The 24,855-nt window shown below is 38.0% G+C and overlaps 1 protein-coding gene across 1 annotated transcript in view; it reads left to right on the forward strand.

Annotated features, from left to right (window-relative positions):
* arhgap24 (Rho GTPase activating protein 24) overlaps positions 1-24,855 on the forward strand; it is an 84,524-nt gene that overhangs the window by 6,207 nt on the left and 53,462 nt on the right. The window contains exons 2-3 of the mRNA XM_022211018.2: positions 5,420-5,638; positions 24,341-24,428. Of these exons, the coding sequence (XP_022066710.1) occupies positions 5,435-5,638; positions 24,341-24,428 (292 nt within the window). The 5' untranslated portion in view covers positions 5,420-5,434. The remainder of the gene's footprint in view (positions 1-5,419; positions 5,639-24,340; positions 24,429-24,855) is intronic.

Genomic DNA, 24,855 nt, shown 5'->3' on the forward strand with positions numbered 1-24,855 from the left:
ACCAATGTGGGTTTGAAAGTGTCGTTCTTCTCACAGAAAAGTCACTCCCTCCTTTCTTTTCTCCAAACAGCTCGAATTTGTTCAGTTTTATTCGACCGCTGCAGAGCCACAGATATGTTGCACCCTGCTAAGAAATTACAGTGCATGCCGCAAAACCTTAGAGAGCTGATTTGCAGCTATCTTTGTGTTGTCCTTCCCAGCGTGTGTGTGTGTGTGTGTGTGTTTGAGCTGTATACTGAGCTGTTGTTGTTTACAGTGAAGGTCAGGGTGTCTCTTCCCACTGACTTCTTAGTATAGTCAAAGTTCTCAGTCAGCCCATGAGAAAATTCTGTGATATTTTTGAACTCAAGACCTACTGAAAGTTCCTTTTAGGTTAAAGTAGAATCAAGTGTGGATATATGATCGACTAGATATGCGCAGATATTTGGATATTTTCTGCGTTGTTCATGACAGTAAACTGAATATATTTGGGTTGTAGATAATACAAAGCATTTTAGGGCATCATCTTGTGCTTTTTTTCACAATTTTCTTGCATTTTAGAGAGCAAACAAGAAAAGAATCAATAGATTAATCAACAATGAAAGTATTTTGCAATATTGAATGCAAGTTCTGCCTAATGCAGCTTACATGCGTGGTTGTATTTCAGAGAAGGGACTTTAGGCATCACTTTTAAAGGTAGTGTCTACGGATACGGGTCCGTACGGCACTTTCCATTTGCCAGACAGATATGGACCCGTACGCGAGTCTCGCGAGTCAAGAAGCTGCTAACCACTGCAAACTGTTGAAAGGTAAGCAAAGGTTAAGGTTAGGGTTAGTGTTAGGGTCAGGTTTAGGGTCCGTACCTGTCGTACCGATGCTACGGGTCCGTACAGCTAGCGTCTACCGGGAGTCACATGACCAGATCTCGCGTATCTGATTGGCAAATGGCAAGTGCCGTATCCGTAGTCCACAGGCTACGGGTACGGGTCCGTACCTCTAGCAACAGCCACTTTTAAAACAGACTGCATAGTTTAAAAAAAAATCTTTCCATTTCTATGATGTATGAGTGAAGTCTTATTTTTCTTCAAACAAGCTTTTCATGAGAGCTCTCATGTTTCAGGTTGCACTGAGGTCTCCTGTTTCACTCCTTTCTGTGTACTTTTTCCAACCTTGTGGTTATGCTGAGGGAAAAAAAATCATTAATATTACCTATCAAGTTCCACGGCTTATTTCTGGAGACTCGGGGGACAAAGACATGCATGTGCCCTACCAGGTGTTTTATAGGGACACAGGATACACCTCTGAGAAGCTGTTTTCAGCCTGCTGAATGGACACAACAGCCAGGCAGTGATGTGTTCTCGCAGTTGCTTCATAAATGTGCACAGAACCACAGCTGGTGTCTGCAGAAAGAACGACCACGTATAAAATCTACATTTGGAAAGCAGGTCAGCCTTCTTAACTTTAGCCCTCGTTGGTTTGCAGTTTCCTGTAACCTAAACAAATGTGTTTGCATTGCTAGCTGGCTCAGTGGCCTCATAAAGCACCCAGTGGTATTATTATGATTTATTATGCAAACATATGCAAGCTTTGTCTAAATAAAAACACCGATCAAGTACCAAAGTAGCAAGCAAAAGTCGCAAGAGTGAGTCAGTAGTTCCTCATTAGATATAGCAGACCTTTTCTAAGCCAACAGTGGCAGAAAACTGTAACTGTTTAAGTCCTTCTCCAGTCATTCTTCAACACTCATCTGTGTGTATCAAAGTTCCACATTTATATATTTTTTTGCATTAAAATGAGCCCTTTGTGCTTTAAATGACTTAGATGTAGCTCTACACTGGTGCTTCCTTTAGAATGAGGGCATCTATGAAGTTTTATGCTCCACAACGACATCTGCTTCTGATAAAACACGGATATATTTCCACTCAACCAATCCACACCATTTACTTTATTTCTTTACTGTCGCTCCTTTTCAGTCAACCAATCATACTTGTGTTGGAGACAGATTCATCACCTTGGTAACCCAGAAAATAACCTACAGAAGCTTCAAACATCTTGTGAAAGGGCTGCATTTTCACCCAAACCTGCTATTTTCCCTAAACCTAACCGCGTAGTTTTGGTGCCTAAAATGAACCAAACAGCAAGTGAAAAGTGACAGTTAACCACAAGTGTAAAAGGAAAGTTGGAAATGCTGACAAGGTTAAAAAAAAAGTCAACATTGGGGGTCTTTAAATCAGTTTTTTAGAGCTTTGAAATGACATTTGGCTGCAAAATGATGGAAACAAAATATTCAATTCATGTGGCCACTGTGGTATGCATAATCAGCGTGGTTGTATCAATAAATATAGATGCACTTCAGACTAATTAATTTAATAACTAAGGCTGAAAGCTGCTTATCTTGTTCAATATATTACAAAACATTGTTGACTGAGCCCGTGATGTTCTGTACTTTGAGCTAATATTAACACGCTGCTGTTTGCCGCCATGTTAGTTTATCATCTCAGCATGTTGACATTTACTAAGCACTGCTAAAACACTCACATAACTGAGACCGATGGGCATGTCATCGCTTTTCTGTGTATACCATACATGTATTTAGGATTAGCCTCTTTATTGCTATTAACACATCATTTCTCCGTGATTCTATTTGATTTGTTTGATACAGCTCACAAATTGGCTTTTAGCGGGAACACAATTAAAATGAGTAACTTTCTAAAGGTCGCAATTCATCACGCTGTTCCTGCGTGAGCCAAAGAAGTACTAAGTTTTCCACGGATCTCATTCCATTTGTCAGGTAATTTATAGATTTAGCAATGCCTTATATTCTCGTACGGCAATTTATTTCCTCTGAACTAGACTATAGTGTAATGTAAATTTTAAACAGTGTTTCTGCTGTCAGCCAGCTCCAAGTTCTTCCCGTTAAAGAAACTACTGAGTTATTTACTGTTTCAATTCATAGTGCAGCACAGTTCAGTCCCAGCAGCACTGTTTGACTGTGCTCTGTGCAGGAGGCATGAAATTGTGAAACTGTGGCACCACACTCCGTACACAGCAGGTGACTCCATCAACGTATTGTGTGTGCGTATCACCCGCTGACTTGTGTTTTGTGCTGTGTGTGTGTGTGTTCAGTTGTGTGCCTACAGACAAGCTCAGATTCAAATTCATGCAGGGATGCACAGGTTATCCCCCCCCCGCTATCGTCTCTAAATGATCCCACGCAATATGGAATTTTTCCTTTGTGATCTCGGTGTCGAAGAACTTTTTATCCCACGTCGGTGTAACCTAAAAACAGAGCAAAGATGAAGCCGAGATGGCTAAAAGATAATAAGCAGGTTATAGCCACCACAATGTGGAGAAAAACATCTATTTTCTTAAAGGAATGCAGACGACGGAGCATGTTTGTGCATGAACATACACTCACGACACGCTTACATGCTGGTTGTACAGAACCAGAGATTCACAGCACTTGCTCCTCCGCTGATCTGCATCTGGTCCTCATCTGGACCAGTGGGCTGTTTGGACATCCACCAAGTCAAGCACAACAACAGCCACTGATAACACGGCAAAAGTGAAAGCGGACAGCAGCAGTCTGAGCGTTTGTCAGTCAGTGACACAGACGTTCATGTTTGTATATGGAAACAACATGTGTAGGATGCTATGTAGCAAACATGGGTGTTGTTTGGGAATACACTTATGGATGTACTGATATGAATGAAGATGTTAGGTGCTGCTGATATGTAGATTATTTTCTCAATTGATCAATTTGTTGTTTAGACCTGAGGTTAACTGATCACTCTAAATTGTCCGTAGGTGTGAATGTGAGCGTGAGTGTTCGTCTGTATATGTAGCCCTGTGACAGACTGGCGACCTGTCCAGAGTGTCCCCTGCCTTCGCCTGAGTCAGCTGGGATAGGCTCCAGCACCCCCCACGTCCCTAGTGAGGATAAAGCGGTGTATAGAGAATGGATGGATGGATGGTCTGAATGCAAAGTTTCATGACGATAAAACGATCAACGATCAACAATTCTTTCATTTCAGTGGGATATTTGTACCAGATTTCATGTCATTTTTTTTTTCAAAAAGCCCAAAAAGTCAACCTGCTGATGATACTCGGGTTAAAATCAAGAATTACCAGTGTCATTAGAATTCATTCTTTAGGGACCTTTAACATCTGCGCCAGATGACATCCATCTAAAGATATTCCAGTGGTTGACCAACAGACAGGCTAATTGACACTGTCATCCATAGAGCCATGCTGCTAGTCTGGCTAAAAACAACTTGTTGCAGTGGCCAAGAAATGCCCTAACGTACTGTAAATGATGTAGTTCCAGCTGCATAAACATATCTATACTGTAACCATACAGTACAGACTTCAGATCCGGTTACATGGATGAAAAGGGTTCTGCCACATGAAATCTTCAAAAGGTTGAGGGACTGAAGAGACGAAACATAACACTGAGACAAGAGCGAGGCTGGCAGGCCAACATATGTAGGTGGGCGATACAAGAAAAAGAGATAAAAGAGATTTGAGGTTTGGTCTGTGGACTTGTTATCTGGCTTGTGAATTCCTCCTCCCACACTTCCACCTCGGCCTTGCAACACTCAGCTCTGTCTGACTGCGTGAAGCTCTACAACAGACAAATCAGAGGCAATAAGTCTGGAAAAAGGTTCATCCAAAACACAGAAATTATTTCATTTAACCTCTAGTAATATGTAGCACTGCAGATAGTTTTAGTGACGTTTTTGAAGGCTTTGAAGAAGAATTTGGAAAGAAAAAACTTGAGAGAATTTGTTTTTCCACAAATACCAGTCCAGTTTAATATTAATATTGCTTTAATGAGACATCCTTGTTGCTGCCATTTGACTGTGATGTCTGTGTTAAACCCTCCTGTTGTCTTCATTTATGGGCACCAAAAAATATTGTTTCCTTGTCTGAAAAAAAATCCAAAAATTCTGCAAAAAAATTTCCAAAATTTCTGAAAACTTGCAAAACTTTCAGGAAGAAAATTCCAATGATTCCTTAGAAGTTTTATTTTTTTTTAAAATCCCCCAAATTTGGCAAGAAAATTCTTGTAAATATTTTCAAAACATGAGTAAACGTCTTCCAAAAAGTCCTTAAAATATCTAAAGTGATTACATTAATATCAGTAAAACTTCTATTTTCTTTAAGAACATTCACAAAAAAAAAATTCCACAACAAAATATTCAAAGATTTACCAAAAGTGTTGAAAATATGGACAGCAAAAGTTTCAGTGTGAAAATATATTTTTTCCACATTTTCAAACTACAACGTGTCAATTTTTACCCGTAGGACGACATGAGGGTTAATACAATTTCCCTGTTCTTCCTCTGTCGGTTTAAATCTTGCAGAATATCGGCACTGTTTAAAAAGTGTGGCGCTTCTGTCAGTCTAAACAGATAAAAACTGTTCTGTTTGTTTGCAGATTGGAGCTGCTGTAATGGACGACCAGTGTGTGTCCCACAGCAGCCCAAAGCGTGGCGGTGGCGGTCAGACCAGCGGCGAGGTCCAGAAGCCGAGCGTCGTCAGGTGTGGGTGGCTCAGGAAGCAGGGAGGCTTTGTCAAGACTTGGCACAGTCGCTGGTTTGTGCTGAGAGGGGATCAGCTCTACTACTACAAAGACGAGGAGGAGACCAAAGCCCTGGTAAGGCGGTGAATACAGACGCATTCCAACTCATTTTAAATCATGGCATCACTCAGACACAACAGATCGTGCAGTTTGGGATCCATCTTCTCGCGGCACATTTAGACTTTCGTCAGCTCAATCAACAAATCCATTTTATCTTGTCTGAGCCTATCAAGCTGACAAATTGATGTAATTCCAGCAGCCAGATAACAAGTTAAATGAGAAAAACTTGAAAAGAATGCAGACATTGATAATTTGTCAGTGTGACAGAGGAAAAATAATCCAAACACCCAATGCTTCATCCATATCCAGGAATAAATGCACATAAACAAATATGTTGATCATGCAAACATTCATTAAAAATCTTTATCTTTATCTGTCGAAACCATCCTTACATCCCTTGGAAAGGACATTTGCACTTAGAAAATATTCAACTTTTGAAACACAGACAGATTCAGTGTTCATTTTGTGCTGCAAGATAAACTATGTGGAGCACTAAACCCATCTTCAACCTGGAGATTCCACATAATCAGGAAAATAAAACCTTTGAGGTCCATACTAGTAGGACTGCTAGAAGTAGTAAATGCTTGCGTTGAGAATAAAATATTTAAAGGTTAATAATGCAAAGCTTAATGGTCTTGTATATCATGTTTAGAGGTGTCCTTTTTTATTATTGTGTGCAGTTTTTGTCTATGCACATGGTTTGTACAAAATATGGCAATGAATAAGGTGCAAAAAAGAAAAAAAAAGTTAATCCAGAACATTCAAAGGGCCGTTTCTCAGAGGCAATTTTGGCGGCCTTGCAGGTTCAGTGTACTGCAGCTTGAAGGACAAGACTGTGGAATTTTTGAAAGTAGAAAAACACAAATGTGGAAAGAAGCTGCAAGCACACAAAAAAATCCAAATACTGAAAAGCAGACTGCAATGAAAATGTTTCTAGGGAACACTAAAAGGTGATGCATCTGGACGGGATACGTTTGTTTTTGCGATATGGTAGAGTATCCAACAGTGGAAAATGTGCTATGATAGGAGCTGTTTTCTGATCATATGATTCAAAGATGATTTATGTTCTTAATCACACTCTAAAAAGTAACTCGAGAAATATTCCTGAGTCTGCTTTAGATAAAACTTTTAAATTGCAAACTTTATTTTGATGAGTGGTGTGAACATACTGATGTTGGTAATTGCATCAACCTAATATTTTGAGTAATTTCATCTCAAATTTCTGTTATTTAAGGTAAAGCTTAATTTAAGTTAAGGTAACTTAATGAAATTAACTTAATGACTTTCTTTTCCTTCAGCTCAGGTTTTTAAATTTCCCCTAATTCTCCTAGCTTAATGTAGTTTGTAGCTTAATGACAACAACCAGTTTTAGATTGTAGTTCACCGTCATACAAGTGATTGCAATTAATGAGCTCACTGTCTTTTTCTTCTCATTTTATGACTCTATTAGTTTTACATTTGAGCCATTTTCTCATTTAGCGGCGACTTTTTTCTGTAAATTTAAAAATGTCCTCCTGAAATTATTGTTTTTCATTTAGCTCAAAGCCAAAACGTGCTCACAGCCGCCATGTGTTGTTTGGCTTAGCAACTAAATCCATGACGCTAAAGTCAATAGATGCTCATCAAAATGTAGTCAGTAGAATATAAACAGTCGGTGCCACTGAACTGTAGCAGAAGAAAAGGATGCAAATAGTGGAAAAACAAAGAAATAGTGATTACATCATTTCTGATGGTTTCATTCAGCTGTTTAATGCAGCTGGATGTAGCTATACGATTGTGCAAAATGATCACAATTAGCTGAAATAATTGCTGTCACATGTTAGCAGCAACAGCGTTTCTGTGTCTTGTTTTCGGTATTTGCAGCTCATTGTGTATTTAATAGGGTTTTCCCACTTTCTTGCATTACATACGTGGTGAGGATGCATTCTTCATTTGCTTGTTTTGTCTTTCCCTGTGTATTTCCTTATGTTGTGGTGCTTTGAGCCCTCAGGGCCACCGTAAGCGACACCTGCAGATATTGTGCAGCCAAACAAGATAAGAATATCCACGTCTGATTCAAATGAGTCCGGTTGTTTTGACTGTTTGGCTATAAGTCGGAGTAAACAGCTGATAGGTCGTTCTCAGAGCAGCCGACACACGGAGCCGAAAGAGGAGCAGACAATGGCTGTCTCTAACGTTACTGTAACCAGGCAGCCTGAACACTGAGCATGTGTCGGTCGAACAAAGACGCAGCCAGACTGACTCTGGATTCTCATTACAAAGCAGAAATCACAGAAATGTGGAAGGGGAGGGATAAATAATTAATTCCACAAGGTTAGTTCAATAAGGAGTTGCATTCAACAAACTGTATTTGGTGCAGCGACAAGGGAGATAAAGAGAAATTCACATTGGCTGTCATTGATTTCAGTCTGTTTTAGGTCTGTTGAGTTAAAAACACCAGAAGTAGTTGTTACACTTGTTAGATTTCTTGCCAACCCAGTCAGTTAGATATTAATCTGCAATCAGGAGATGATTACTTAAGTGTAAAAACTGGAGGCAAGATAACTTATGACCACATTTAAATGCATTAACACTTTGTAATTTCACAAGTAGTTATTCATATTCTAACTTTTATTTTTGTATGTTTTAGCTTAGTTATTTCCTCACTCATTCATTGCTAAATATGATTATTTATCCTTTTCTATGTGCAGAAGACAGTTGTTTCACCCTTCTTTGTCTGCACAGATACACAAAGCATCACATCTTTTTCTAATATCTTTTCCACCCAAACAATATCCTCTTTTTCCAGGAGAAACCTGAGCGCTCGAGCACAATTGAAATCTTTATGCTGCTCATCTACCCACTCTTCTTTGTCTGGCTGATTTCCCAGCAAACTCAGCTCAGCCAAAAACCCCAAGCCACATCAGCAGCGGGAGTCTCTGAAGGTTAAAGCTCCAGACCTGAAGGTGGGCCGCTGGCCAGATACAGGGAGAGGAGCCATTCTTCAATGCTATTTCTAGGAAGCTCAAGTTCCTGAGTCGTGCATTTAAAAAGGAGGGTGGACTTATATTAGGAGCATCAACAGTTTTGATTTAGTTCTCGGTGCTGTGAATATAATTCGGTGAAGTACTTCATAATAGTTTATATAAAAAGACAGAAAACCATTTGTTTCCTTGAAATACGCTGCTATTTATATTCAACTAATGTCCCTCCAACTTCAGCTACCTGTGGAACACTCCGCTTTGCCTCAACTTTCCACTCTTGCCCTACTTCTGAAACAAGGCCATGGTAAATTTCACACACCTAACACTGCTACTGTTCGCACAGAATGGGAAATTTCAATAAAACTAGGTCAGGCACAGAGGAGTATGTTCAAAGTCCTTAAATCTCTATGACCTCCAAAACACAGCAGCACGAAACCAACACTGCAACGAGACACAGCATCCAACAGAAAACAACATAAGTCCAACATTCTTAAAAGGAGGAACACAAGTAGGACAAAGAGCAGACAGGGAGGGAATTGTTAATCTGGCTTCTAACACTGATGTTCCAGATCAGGGCGAACACACATGGAAGGAGGATACGTCTCTGAACTCAGACTGTGCGACGTCTCCTGGTCCCAGGCCAAGGACCACGTAACGCAGAGGTGCAAAGCCATATTTAGATCAGCTATTAATTAACCGTCTTATGTGCTGTGAAGTCTCCATTTGTTAACTGTCACGGCAGCCTAACTGCTGCCTCCTCAGAGGGGCAAACATCTGCCCTTTTCTGTTGCATTTGGAAACACAGACGCTCACAAAGGGCCGACTGATTAGACAGAAAACGTCACATATTTAACCCCTTTCTGGCTCAAATTGTAAACATGTTTTTTGATGTGTGTGCAGCTGAGTTTGGAAGATGCTTTAAAAAATGTAAAAATTAATAGAAACATGCAGAAATATGTAATTTTGCATATTGGTTCCTTATAAGTCACCAGTGACTCTGAGGGCTTCATCTGTGATAAAGACTTTCATTTTAGTTTATAGGAGGCAGATCAGTCAGAAGATTTTTAAAAAATATTTGCTATTTATTGCGTTATGTTCACTGTCAACTATTTTAAATACATTTTTTAAATAACTTAAATTAAAATTTATTTTGGTATTTTTAAATTAAAATTTTGTTTTTCATTTTAATTTGCATTTTTTAGATTTTGTATTTATTTTATTTTTATTTTTTGATTAAATAAAATTTTTATTTTAGAATATTTTGTGGGTGTTTTTTTAATATATTTAGTATCATATTAAGTAAATTACACTTATACAATATTACACCTGTTCCTGATGGCACAAAATGATAATTAACCTGCTAAAAGTCTAATTATTGCTCATAATTTGTACATTTAAGTAACCTATTAAGTGACCTTTTGCTGGTAAGCAGCTTCTTGTGATGGTCTTGTGATGAAAGCTTGTTTTCTCAGCAATAGTGTCATTTTATCTCAGGGAGGAGCTCAGGGTGGAGGGTTGGGTATAAAATGTTAAAGGCCATTGTCCTCATCCATTTTCCTGCCAGTACTTTATTAATTTATCAACATTTGTTCCAGTTATTGAGACCAAAATCAACCGATTTTATTTGATCGCTTGGTAGCAAACGTTTACTTCTCTAACAGAAGTATCAGTGATAAGAGGCTTTGCAATTTCTGTTTCTGACAACATGTTAAGCTTCATAAGGGAACTCTGGACGATAACTTTGTCTGCTGGTTTATTGGTGGTGGGCAGGTAGTGTACAGCTTATTTTTGTTAACCAAAAATGTTTTTTTTTTTAAAAACACTGCATGATGTGCTTCCTGTCGATCTGACAGCAGCAAACAAAGATGTTAGCCTTTTGCTGGCAGCTTCCTTGTTCTCTCTTGAGGAATCCTTGGTTACAATCGTTATTGGTTACAGTAGCAAGGACACAAAATGACGCTCAATCTTCAGTGCCTGGACTTTCTGTACTGACAAAGTGGCAAATGTTCTGTGCAGGAATGTTATTAAACCAACAACACCCTCTTTTTGCCCTCATTATTTCCTTTTTGATCTACTGAGGTCAACTATACAGTAAAGCACATTGGGTTGTATATTTGTCTGTTTGCTACCCGCGTTAAACAATAAAATACTTGATTTTAAAAAAGAATACTGCAGGATGAGACTGAACTAAACAACGAAAGCGTGATCCATTCAAAACAATGAGCTACAAGTAGTTAATTAGACTTCTAGAGCAGAGGGCAGCTGTAGATTCAGGTGACAACTCCCTTCAATCATCACTAATCAACCCTTTTCAAATAGCATGCAGTCATTGGATACGTTATTATAAAAATACTCATTATTGTGGCTTTGACTTAGTGGTAGATCAAGAAGATTTTGTCAACCCCTTATTGTCACAAATTCGCAACATACCACATTCATTCAGACTACAGCTGAGATAGCGTATCCACTTATTTTAGCATCAGGTGGAAAGCAAAGACACACATTTATTTAACTGTAAATAAATTCAGGTGTCAAGGAGTTAAGTTTCAAAGATTTTCTCTGATTTTTTTTAGACTGATAGTAGGGAGTGGTCTGAGGTACAGAAAACAAACATCAAAGGTTAGAATGTGGAGCGTTAAGGATTCAGTTCTAAGTTTTACAGTAGCAGAGCTCGTTGCATGACTGCTGTATTAAGTTTCATAGGTTTGTGACATCCCCCTATGTGCACTTGCTGTTTTGTTTTGCTACATGCTGCACTGAAGTAGCACTTAATAACTAGAAATTAGGTATTAAATTGTCACTTCAGGCGACCATGTTGTGTCTTATACAGTCGGGCCAAACCTCTCTGAGCTACGTGTGGAATCTGAAGAATGGGAGTCAGATGGAGGTGAAGGGTCACTGAAAAGCATGCAGAGGGTACAGCACGTGTAGGCTTAGCGTCAACATGCCATCTGCCTGCCCTCACTCGTCCGTGGCGATGTATGCATGCACAAGCACGCATGTACTCACTCACAATCTCACTCTGACACACATGCATGCACTCAGATTTCATCTGTCTGCGTCATAAACAAAGACCGTATTCATCCAGTGGGTGAAATGGTTTGATTATTGTAATTCAAGCCACTTAGCATCACATCTGTATGCCACAGAAGTAATGGAGGTACCATTATGAATGAATGAGGGAATTGTGAATGAATACATTGAAGCAATTTAATGTATTAAGAAATGAAAGACATGTTAAAATTTAATTAGGATATCATGATCCCAGCCAAAACAAGTCTTCCAAGTTAGTGAATAAATATTCATAGCATGAGGGGGCCACGTCTGAACTGAGACAAAATGAGAAGTAGCTGCCTTTAATCAGAAATTACATGAAATCAATAATGCAGCAGTGCAATAGTGCACTGAAAGTCCTTTTGTTTTCTCTGCTTGAGCTGGAAACTGTTTGACCTTGGCATTTAACAGAAGAAAATAAAATGCCACTGCAGTTCTGTAATTATTCATTCGGCAAGACTGTGTCTTCTCACTGCTGTTTCTGACGAGAACAGTAACTCTGTCGTCACTTGTGACATTGACAAATACAGACAACAATTACAGTTTCTTATAGTGCCATCAGACAAGAATGAAAACTTTATAGAAGTGTCAAAGTTCCAGTGAGCCGCATAACTTTGAGACGTGATGTGACTCCCATTACGTTTGATTATCTGAGGAATGGGAACAATAAAGTGGACATCATCCAAACACCCTCTTGTTTACACCATTAAAAGCCTGATTAGGTCTACAGGGACGTGTGGCTCAGTGCCATCTGATGCCAGTTACTGCTTCTTATTCCTGACAGTATTAATTTTGTAGGACAATGAGGCATTTTCCAGGCAAAGTAAGTTAGAGCATGAAAAGAATTAATCATTCAGAGAAACAGTTCTGGCTGTCAGTATAGAGACTATTTCCTTCCACTCCTGTACAGTGGCTGCATGTCTAATCGGCTCTGCATCGATGGATGGAAAAGTCAATTAACTCTCACTGGACTCGCAACAAGTTCCCGCAAGTTCTGAGACTTTCTCTGTCTCCAGTACCTGAGGTGGAAATTTTCGGTATGTACAGGTGGACTGCTATTTGTAGAACTTGAGGAGAGTGTCTGCTCACAGGAAAAGGGGATGTGCTGAAACATAACAGGGGCATCAGCTGTCTGGCTTGAAACTGGAGTTCCTAAAATTTTCAATCTATGACCCCTGAAATATCAGTACCAGAGAATCGCCACAGTTGGTGCCCCTGAATAAAGTTAAAGCATACAGATGAGTACAAATAGACCTATTCAAGCACTGGCACAATGACAACACATAGAAACACAACATTCAACAACCTTAATGTTGTTTTATAGTAATTTACTGAAGGTTTCTAGCAGAATACATCAGTCGCAGTGATCTCCGTGTATAAACTGCAGTATAAAGGCACAGGTCATGAAAATATTAATTAAGTTAAAATACAGATGAATTTACTTAAACACACAGGATATAACTATCTTCAGGTTATTCTTTAAAACATTTGGTGCAAATCTAAGTTTCAGGCAGAGCTGGTTCCAGCAGCATGAAGACTAAACACCATTTCATACTGTCTGGTCTGATCACTAACTGTCCAGCTCCCAGAGACCTCTTAGGCTTCAGCAAACAAATCTCTAATATATTTTGGTCCCAGACCATTGAGAGACCTATAGACCATAAGTCGGACCTTAAATTCGATTCTGTATGTATTAAAGAGCAATTATCTGTTATGTTACTGCATTACAGACAAATGTAATGTGAATATAGATATATCTTTGTTGTTGTTACCCCTAAAGAGTGAATTCTGAGGACATTTCATCCGGTTGGTGGTTTGCAAGATTCTAAATGAATGAATGTACAGCAAATTCAGAGAAGCTAATGCACATTTTCAGCTTCCATCTGAAAACCACCCTTAGTTTGCGTGAAGGTCAGTGAGCAGTCAGAGACAGAAGTGACCTGCCAGACTGAAAATGTGCATCAGCAGTATCAGCTCATGGCATTTAATCTACTCCTGTATGTCCTCTAAGACCCCCTGGGGGAAATCTGGGAGCCGAATCGGGTATCAGAAATATACAATGTGTGGGTTTTCATCCTGGTTTGTGGATTTATATTTTGAGTTTAGCTCTGCCCTGATTGCTGTTTAATCACAGCTAATACTGAACCATCAGCACTGTATCTGTCTGTAACTTGACCCCCTTATGATGATATAAAAAAACATACTTTTTCTTTGTTGGATTCTTTTGTAGTTGATATCTTTCTCTTCTCTACACTGCCCTCTCATTGTTCTCCCATCATAGCTCATACATTGAGTTCATCATCATCATTTCTGCTCTGTGAAGTTTGAATAAATCAAAGCTGAGGTTTGGTGTAAACCCTGAATCAAGTTTCAGTGAGATGACTCACAACATCAGCTTCAGGGAGAGTTTGGTAATAAGCAGGTTGCATCAAGGTGGACCTAAAAACATCACCTTGCTGTCCTGCCACATACTGTTACAAAGTATTGAACTCACGCCATATCAGATGTTTTAATCTATATCACCCATAAACTCTGAAATGCACTGTACAGAAACTGGTATTATTTTGTTGCAGCTTTGGCTCTGATATGAAACGCAACACAAAACGAGCCCAGCAGATTGTGTTTGTTCTGACAAGCCACAGGCTGGAAAATACGTTTTTATTAAAGCTATAAATCTCAGCACTGTGTAAAAATGGAGTAATAAAGAGTGTGACAGATGTTCCCCTTGACCAAGACTTTGGTCTGTGACGAGGTATCCCCACTGTTATTGGTCACATTGAAGTCCCAGCAGGTATTCGTGCTCCCCAGAGGATGAAAACGTGCTGAAGGCAGATTGTCAAACAGTCACTGAGCACGTTCATGCATATAGATTTATTGTCTGTGCTTCTAGGTACCAATGTTACCAAATTTATGTTTTATGTTTTTATTTATTTAGGAGCAGTACACAGTGTTCAGACTTCATTCATTCAACCCACCGAGCTTGTTTCAGTGTGTCTCATTCATTTACTCTGATAAAAACAAACTAAGTGTCATCATTTTATCACTTTAGATACACTTTATTCTCGGGTGGATTTTGTTTCTTGGTAGTCAGTTATCTTCAAATGCTGCTGAAGTTTATCATGTAAGACTCCAGACAGTCTGCTTTAAGATGTCTCATGTTACTAATCTCCTCCTGTCGCTGGATTAATGGAACAGAACTCTGACAGTTCAGTGTAATCTGTGCACTGATCACTTCATTTATCTGGACTGATTTTAAAACTTGCTGCAGTGAAAGTATCCGGGGAGGTGTCGCAGTATTTATTTTTAATGCTTGATAACACATCACGGCTTTCAGAACAAAACATTTTCACAAAAAAAGATTTTCAGAAACATTTGTAACAGTCTTATTGTTTCTTTTTTTACTGTTATATTACAAATTCTTCCACTTTTGTGACGTTATGGCTAAAATAATGGAAAATGTTATTAATTTACAAGTTGTAAAAAAACAAGATCTAACTGTAAATAATGTCCATATCAAAAATCTGAATTTTTACTACTTCCTTCATTTACAACATTTGATTGTAAAATGACACTTTCTATAGTAGTTAAAAAAGCAAAAATAAAACAAAAAAGCCCAACAAGAATATAATATTAATGTATTTATATTAAAACTGATAATATTACAGATAATATGTAGCAAAATCACAAGTATTAATACAAATGTTGAAATTAATACAAGGTCAAAATTTTACATAATGTCTGCAACAAAAATCTGCATTTTTACAAACAGTTATTTGTTCTGGCACAATGTGTGATCCTAAGATTTCACTGTACTGAAATCTGCTTAAAAATATTATTTTACAGATTGTTTTCACAGATGTTTACAGCCCTTGAGCTTTACTGTATTACGCCATTAAAAATGTGGAACCATTGCTGCAAGATTTTCACTGTTCTGCACAGGACTTTAATTATTTTTTACAGTCTATGTAATTTTTACCATGAGGCGTCTCTCAAAAAGGTTGCATAACAGTGATGACAATTTGACTTTGACAAGCGTTCCCCCTGAACATGTGAGGGCTTCAGGCTGTACACTAGCACTCAGTGTTTGGACACATCTTCTCATTTAATGGTTTTCTGTTATTTTCAGTTCTTAAAGTAATGATGGACTGTCATTTCTCTTTACTTAACTGACTGGTTCTTGGTATAATATGGATTCTAAGAGTTGTCAAATAGGGCTGTCCGCTGTGTACCAACTTGACTTCTGCACAACACAACTGGTGGTCCAAACCTCATTAAGAAGGCAAGAAATCCTACAAAAGAACCTTGAGGCACACCTGTGAAGTGAAACCATTTCAGGTTCTACCTCATACCAAGAGTGTGTAAAGCAATAATCAAAGCAAAGGGTGGCTAGTTTAAAGAATTTGAAATCTACATGTTTTGACTTATTTTACACTTTTTGTTTACTACATAATTCCATATGTGTTCATTCATAGTTTTGATGCTTTCAGTGAGAATCCACCATGTAAATAATCATGAAAGTAAGGATTAAATGAGAAGGTGTGTCCAAACTTTTGACTGGTAGTGAACATAAAGGCTCTGATACAGCTGTTTCATTGCTATTATTTCTAAGAATCTGCATATCTGCAGACTGTCCTGAGGGATTTGGACATATAATAGTTAATGGTGAAAAGTAGTCAAACTGCCGCTCTATAAACCCCTCTTTGTGTATCAAAGTTACTTATTTAGAAGTATTTTCCAAGTCTAGAAAGCTATTTTACACTACACAATTCACAATTCAGTCATACATGTTGAAGTTAGAAATCGATTGTGAAACAGAATAATGATACAGAAGTCTGAATTCTTATTTTCAAGACTGTGATCAAACAGTTGAAAGGTGGGAAAAGCTCAGCTATGGTGCTGACTGCTTATTTCTCTCATCACGTTCTAGCATTTAACACATCATATTGCTAAGGTTAAATAAAACATCTCCTCAGGAAGTTGATAAGGGGTGAGTGTTTAGGCTTTAGGGTGGAGACTCGGATTGGACCTACATTTATTTTTCTGATTTATAACATTGTAGAAAACATTCAGGATAATGTAACTTCATATGACAAAAAATATACAACTCTGGCTGAGCATTTTTACTCATTTTAAGTCAGTAATGTAACAGATTATCCATGTTAATGAGCAGGACTGTGCTTTGTTGGTGCAACAGACTACACTGTTCAGTACAGATGGACTACTGCTGCAATCTAATTTCACTGGGAAATAGCTGATGAGTGGGAGTTTGCCTCCTGCCTGTGCGGTTAGTTATTTGTATGCTTCGCAAGCCAAAGTAGTAATGTCTCTTACAGCTGTGCTCTACTTTTAAAGGTGTAGATATGGAACTGAGAGTTGAGCTGAAAAGGCTAAAAAAGGATTTCACAGAAAAAACGGGAATGAAACTCATATCTTTAGCTCACAGTGTGTATTTACAGTATATATCCATATTTAACACATCATTACTTAATGTTATATACTGTATTCGTGCCAGTGTCTTTCAAATGGCAGCTGAATTGTAATTAGCTTTGAGAAGAATTTACCTAAGAAACGTGAGGACATCTTGGGGCTGCACTCAGCTGGATCCACAGTATGTCCTTACAATGTGAGGGTATTTTTAGGCCCGAGAAGAATATAAATCCATAAATCACAAAGTCAAAGCAGCATTCTGACTTTAATAAGGTTACATAAAGACATTACTTATTTAATAAGGGTAAGTAAAGAGTCTGAGAGGCATTCTTTATTAGTGAGCTCTTCTGCGCATCTGTGATTCTGTGATAAAATACCTCTTAAGGCATTATTTTTCTATATGTCAGGAGGACTGTGTATCCTTCAAACTGTATCCTTCTGTTTTACATGATTTCACAGTAATTGCTTTGGCACCGAAATTGTTTTACAAAAGAAAATTGGCCGGTTTCATATCTTTTGCTTGCAGTTTGTTGTTCTATTTCTGAAATTTAAAAAAAAATCTAAACTCGTGTTTGTTGTTTTTGGAGGAGCTTCTGATGATGTGCTGCGCAGTTACGGATAGTTTTTTCTAAAAAAGGAAATAAAAGCAGAACTGGTTTAGACAGAAGATGCTGGATGGAACATTGTAGATGAGTCCTCTCTGGAGGGGGATAAAAGGTCTCTGCATCAGGCAGCAGCAACAACAGTGACAGGTACAAGGAAGTGTCAGAGAACTTTGTTTTAAAGCTGCTTGCACAGAAATCACTAAAGATTTAGTCTCCGGGATCTTGTGGTTTCTGATGGAGGTGTGTGTCTGCTTGTCCTCATTGCCTCTATTGCCCCTGATTTATTTTTTTGAAGTTTGCCTTTAATAAAGCTTGACGAAGTGGTAACGTCTTTCTGAATTCCAGCAAAAACTAAGACGACTATTTAGGCTAAATAGTATCAAATACACTGTAAAAAATGCTTGTAAATTTTACAGTGAAAAACTGTTAAACCATGACAGTAAAAATCTGTAAATTCTAAAACAGTTTGATCCCATTTATACAACAGTGAATCACCGTAAATAAGGTCATCAGGAGAAAACTGTATTTTTTTTTAAAAAATCTCTTGAAAAAATACATTTCTCTACTCTTGCACAGTTATTTAAATGGAATTGTAAATCAATACTATAATTTTTGCATTTATTTCCCAAAAAAATGCAAATTTTCACAGTTAGATGTACATCTTGTTTTGCTGATTTATTTGATGTAAAAATTACATTTTGTACTGTCAAATTGAAATATTTTTGTGTTAGTAACGGACAAATGCTTTAATATTTATGACAGCGGTAACTGTTAAAAATACATATATTTAATGTAAAATACACAAACTGTTGTACTGATAATAGAAAAATACTGTCATATTTCTAATAGGTTACACAAATTTTATCTTAAATGATATTTTCATGTAAATTTTTAAGATTTTAAAACTTTTTTACAGTAAAATATGGAATGAAGCACATTTTTTTAACCGTAAACTCAACAGTGTCAATGCATTTCTTCACTGTAAATGAAGAAAATGTTTTAGCATAATTTTACGGTTGCATTCTGGCAACCACAGCTGATGGAACTTTACCATAAAAATACTATTTTTTTTACAGTGTACTTGGGTTGTTCTTGCTCTGAAAAGAAACCGAGCTCTTCTAGAGTTACTGGTTTTAAAAATCAGCACCTCTAATGTCTGTTTGCCAGTTTTTAGTAAACAACTCACACAGTCTGTTAAATGATCCCAGCCTTGTTTAGTGATTTCCCCAATGATTTATGTTCCCCTGTTGTTAGCTTCACTCTATCATCTTTTCCTGATTTATCACGTCTAACTTCTCACATTATTCATCCACAGCAAGTAAATAAAAATTAATGAACAAGTCCCCCATTTTTCCACCCGTTTGCAGTCGACTGGAATATTAATATTTTAATGAAGGTCATGTGGTTCTGAGTATCTTGCAGTGGCTTTTTGAACACAGTGCAGGACCAGAGCTACCTGTTTTACAACTGTGGACTAATTCAAACATTTATTGGATTAGTGAAGCCAGTGGTGCGTTCAGAGCAGGATAACTATCAGTAAGTCTTTAAGAAACAGGTCATACAGACAGAGATAAGGAGTCAGACAAAACATAGATAAATGCATTTGCACGCTATAGTCCAGACATGCAAAAAAACATGCCTTCAGATTCCCTGCTGGGTTTGACTTAGTGCATCTAAAAGGTCACTGAGGCTGGAGAACAGTAATTATTGGATAAAGAGGCGACTGATCAAAGAGCTGCAATTTAACGAGTGCTTAAATTACCTGCTACACCGACAACTTGTGCTAAATGTACTTCAGTGTTAGAATGTATCTGTTTGCAATCTGAAATCAATTTCTGCACTGCAATAAATGCCTCCTGCTTTTTAATATGCGTGACCACATTAAGAATATGTTTTCATTCATCAGACAAACTCAGGCTGTCACTGAGCATCCTGTATGAACTTTAACCTCCAAGCTAATAACATTGTTTTCTCAGCTTAGAATAATGTATTTGTTGCTCCAATAAGGTAATAATTATTATCTGTATTAATTATATTACCAAGTATCAGACATTACTGCTACTTCTCGCAGCCCTGCAGAGCTTTAGAACGTCTTTCAGTGCATTGTTACACCGCCAAGGAACTTGACGGAGTTATGTGATGATTGGCGTGCGTTTGTCTTTCTGTCTGTCTGTGTGAAACATTTCTCAAAAGCAGAATAACGAATTTGGATGACATTTTCAGAGAAGGTCAGAAATGACACAAGGACCACCTGATTAGATTTTGACAGTGATGCAGCTTATAGTCTGGATCCATGGATTTGTTAAAGATTACTGTATAACTGTGAGATAGGCGTCACTGCGATCCTACTAGAAATCGACTTATCTGTTAGAAATCATACAATGACTGAGCAGCCTTGGCGGAGTCCTGTGCTCTCTGAGTGCTTTTCTTGCTTTGTTTGTTATGGTTTGTTTTCTGTTCTGGCTTCTTTTTGCAGGTCTCATAGCATAATATTCAGATGTAGCAATAAGCTGTTTCAGCAAAAATGTTCTGAAAACCCATTTCCTTACCTATTTAGCACCGAGCTACAGATTTGCAAAAATAACACCTCGACTAAAATTTTTTCTTTTAACATGACTTATGGTGTTATCACGACATCATATTGCATAGTGCTGAGTTTCCTCTACTTCTAGTGATGATTATGTTGTTTCCATAGAGGTTCAGGACTTTCTGTTGTAGTAAAATAAACATGCCCACTGTGAGTAATAATGTGACAGGAGCAAAAAGAAACTCTGGGGTTCAGAGCTTAATTAAGTCTCTAACATTAGTGTGAACAGTCCTCTATTTTAGGCCAAGAGCTGTGTTTTGATTTAGCCTGCAAATTTCAATTTTATCACAAATGTGTGTACCAGGGTAAACACAGAAAGTTCAAACTGACTTAACAAAGCTAACATAAGGATTGTGTTTTGTTGCAGCTTGCTGATTGATCAAACCAGCTGTTGCAGTATTTCATGAGACTTGGTTTAATCTACATGACAAAGAAGATGCAGGTTTAAATATAGTATATACTCATTGTATAGTCCTTAATGTGACATGCAGATGAAAGGATTGGTCTGTGGATAAGAGCATCTACTGACCAAACTGGCCCCATAATGTCCTCCTATCATTTTACCAAGAGAGCATTTCTATGCCGAGAGATAAATGATGAAACATCAGAAGTTAAAGGACACAGTGGGGACATTTAGTTTAGAATGTAAACCAAAGAAAAGCGACCTGTCCACATAGGTTTGATGTTGGCTTTATGACCAAAAAAGAACATCACATATGGATTTAATTGCTGCAGTATGTGCAGGCTGGTCAGACAAAGCTGGTGTAGATGACATAAAAAGAACAGTCAGTTTCCTGGTATTTTCTCGCAGTCTGACAAAAACATTCCATTTCATTTGGAGCGTACTGTTGGACGCCGCCTCAGAAACAGCCCCCTGACAGGCTGCACTGCTGCTTACAAGCCTGAGCCTCCTGCTGTCACTTTCCTCAGACAGATTTCTCTATCCCATATGTGTGTGTGTATGTGTGTTTGTGGCTTTGTGTTTGAGAATAATTGGGTTTGTGTCATTACACCGTGTCCAAAATATGACCTCATCCTACTTAACGACAATGTAAAAATGCAAACAGCACCCCGCAATAGGTTGGGCTTCCTCGTCCCGTTGGGTTGGGCCGGGCTGATGCACTCTTTGCTGGGTAAATATTACTTGGCCTGTGGTTGGGTTTGTCTGCAGCAAACAACAGGCCACCAGGGAGGATGTATGGAAAGTGTTGCTGTGGCTTAAAATGGAGGAGAGGAATATCTGTGGTGTGGTGGTTTTACGGTGTGGAGGGACAACACAAGCTTTCTTCTTTTTTAAGAACATATACGAAAAAAAGGCACACTTTCATAAAATCCGACTCTCACGGACACAATTCATTTGAGTCGTCTCCTGTTTCTCTGGAATCTATACAATGTGCACCAAGAAAAGACACGTGTTGAGTGGAGAAAAAAAGCTACTTTTAATCCGGAGGTATTGAAGCAAAGCAGGTTCTGTGGGTGACAACCACATCAAATAAGTCCGTCCCCTCCTCAGGTCTGTCCATCTTTACAGCCCCCTTTAAAGCACTTCATCTGGGGCCTCAGGCAGGGTTTCCACTTCCTGGTTGTCACAGTTATGGCTCATTAAAGAGTTCTGTCGCTCAGCAGGAAGGAAGCGGACTCCCTCTCAGATCCCGTTAATGTGCATGAGTCCCTAACACTGCTGTCACCTGTGCACATCTTGTGTCCATTAACCCAGACAGAGGTCACACTAACGACTGTCAGATGCTGCACTGTGGAAACAAGGCTATTTAGTGAAAAGTCAGCCGATTCTGTTGTATTGAAGTAAAGTATTTAGGCTATCTGTAAAGTATATAAAACTACAAAACATTATTTATCAATGGGATAAAATTATGCATGAGCGCAGTCATAAAAATATCAATAATTACCTGTTTTGTTTACTTAAATATAATACCTAGTAAAATCACAGAAACTAAGTAATCAATATCATTTTAATCCTGAAAAAACAGACCAATACTGTAAATAATATCCACATCATGATAATTGATTATTTTATAACATTTCACAATACCGTTGTACTATTATTAAATGTACTGAATCAGCATAAAAGCTTGATGTTTTACAGATCTTTTCCATCATTTGAAAGAAAATATATGTATATTAAGGACTGCAAAAAGTGTGATTTTCCAGATTCTTGTTGTTTTGTAAAGTCACAGGAAAAAAAGTATTAATTTTTATGTTTACTGAAAAACATAAATTATTTTTTTCAAAAAAAGGTCAAAACTGTAAATAAATTATAAATAATGTCCACATCAGATTTCCACATTGTTTTGCAATTTGTGATGATAAAATTACAGTTTTCCTGTTTCTAAGTCAGCTAAAAATATAATTATTTTACAGACATTTACTGTTATCTCCTGTTTTTCATACAATTTTGATCATTACAGTATTTACTCACATTTTTTGTACCCTTGTTGGCAGACTCTTTGTTACAGTGAAGTTATTTCTTGGAAATTTTACCAAAGTGTTTTTAAATTTTTCGCATTGCAATATGTGAAGTTTCCCTCTATAAGTCAATGATAGAAGAAGCATTCAATTCTTCCTTAAGTAAAACTACTACTACACTGCAACTGAGGGTTATTCCCATAATCATGAATCAGTCTGACAGGTATGTTTTGCATTAACTGCTTGAACTAAAAAAAATTCCAAGACTAAGTTGATAAATGGCTGCAAACTTGCAGCTCTAAGTTCTTTAGTTTACTGTCTGACTGTAAAACACTAAGAAACCATTTGACAAGTTGGAGTCAGTGATATTATTAGTGGCATTTATACTGAAACTGAGGGTCTACTGGTGTCCAAGTGATACACATTTCATCAAATTTTGGATGCTACAATGGAACTAAATGTGTATGCACTGGTTTCCTTTAGTGTATGCTTCAATTTAACTCCAAACACACTCAAAGGTAGCATAAAAGAACAACCATGCATCCATAGTTTCCACAGTTGTGTGTGTCCAGTAGGGTATAACCAATTCCCTGTGTTTTAGGGCTAGTTAGAGTACATAGAGCATAGTGTTTTCTGCTACAGACAAAAACGACACAATGCAAGCAGACTGAAGGAGAACTGTGCATTTAAGAGCTACAATCTTAATGAGTTAAGAGCTGCTAAAAAGTTCTCCTGAATTGATCTACAAAGTTACGACAGTATTTTACAAATGACTGCTCTCAGATACACATTATTATCTGAATATAGAAATATTATGGCACCTTTAAAAGCTGAATGCCCTCTATTAGTGGTATCCAGTTACAATATATATATAACTAGAGTATTACTGATTTCAATTGATTTGTAGTAGAATTTAAAGTGCTGCGGGACAATTTTTATTTGTATTTATTATTTGTTTCAGAAATGTAGTGAAGTAAGAGTTTCAAAAAATAAAAGCATTCAAGTAAAGTTAAAGTACCTCGCAAGTATTTCAGTAAAAATACGCACTCTTTGCCACTCTTTTACACCCACAAAATTTGCTACGTTTCTGCAAACAAATACAATGTGACCTTCCTGCTTCCCAAAGTTCAACTCTGCAAAAACATGCTGATGCTCCTGCTATAGAAAGCAGAAAATCTGTGGCCTTTCTGTCACACAGGTGATGTATCACCGTGGACGGAGCAGAGATGATCCTCTATTATGTTGCCATTTTGCCACCGTCCTATCAGCTAAACTCCATCACTGAGACACATCCCCGTGGGCCGATACACTCCCAGAGACGATGTTCACACAATGTAAAACCTTTGGCATGCATGTCCATTTTCAAGCACATTTTTCCATGATAATATATGAGAGCTGAACGCTGCTGACGACAGCTGGATAGGTAGCACAGAGCGGGCAGAGAAAACTGTTCCCAAGAATGATATTCACCTTGTACAGATGACAATCCAATGGGCGTTGTGTGGTCTTAAACTCGGCAATATTTTAACATTTAATATCAGCAGTTAATGAATGACAGCTCTGTCTACCAGCTGTCACGAAGACAGTAAAGAAGTTAGCACAAAGTATTAACTGTGGGGCCCTGATTGTTGACCAGTCTGTTCCTTCCTCTCCACAGGGAGCCATTTTTCTGCCTGGAAACAAAGTCACAGAACATCCGACCAGCGGCGATGAAGGAGGGAAGTTTCTTTTCGAGGTCATTCCAGGTAGGATAAGATTAAAGCAATTTAATCACTTTGGTTTTTCATGTGGACAGAGTGATGACTGGGCATCGGAAGGAACAAAAGCATGAACTAGAAAATAACTTCTTGGAGTTAAGTGGGGACAATTTCACCTTTGACTGGGTGCCTAGCTGTTTGTTTGACTGCTGTTTTTTAGGGATTGTGGCTGTGGGATCTATGGTTCTCCTGGTTTTAACATTATGCCGTATTTTTAGGCAAAATATTCAAAACAAAGTGAGAGAGATGATGGACGGGAAGTTCACAATTCACAGAATAAAGACACGTGGATTATGTATTTGGCTGAAGCTCTGTGTACTCAAGAGGATCTACAGAATTTCAAAGAAAAGAGAGTCATGTGCTGTGAAATTGGAATCACTGTGATCTCACTTTCTTTCTCTTCAGTTGTAGCTCT

This window comes from Acanthochromis polyacanthus, chromosome 18 (assembly GCF_021347895.1).
Source record: "Acanthochromis polyacanthus isolate Apoly-LR-REF ecotype Palm Island chromosome 18, KAUST_Apoly_ChrSc, whole genome shotgun sequence".
In the NCBI taxonomy this organism is placed as follows: domain Eukaryota; kingdom Metazoa; phylum Chordata; class Actinopteri; family Pomacentridae; genus Acanthochromis; species Acanthochromis polyacanthus.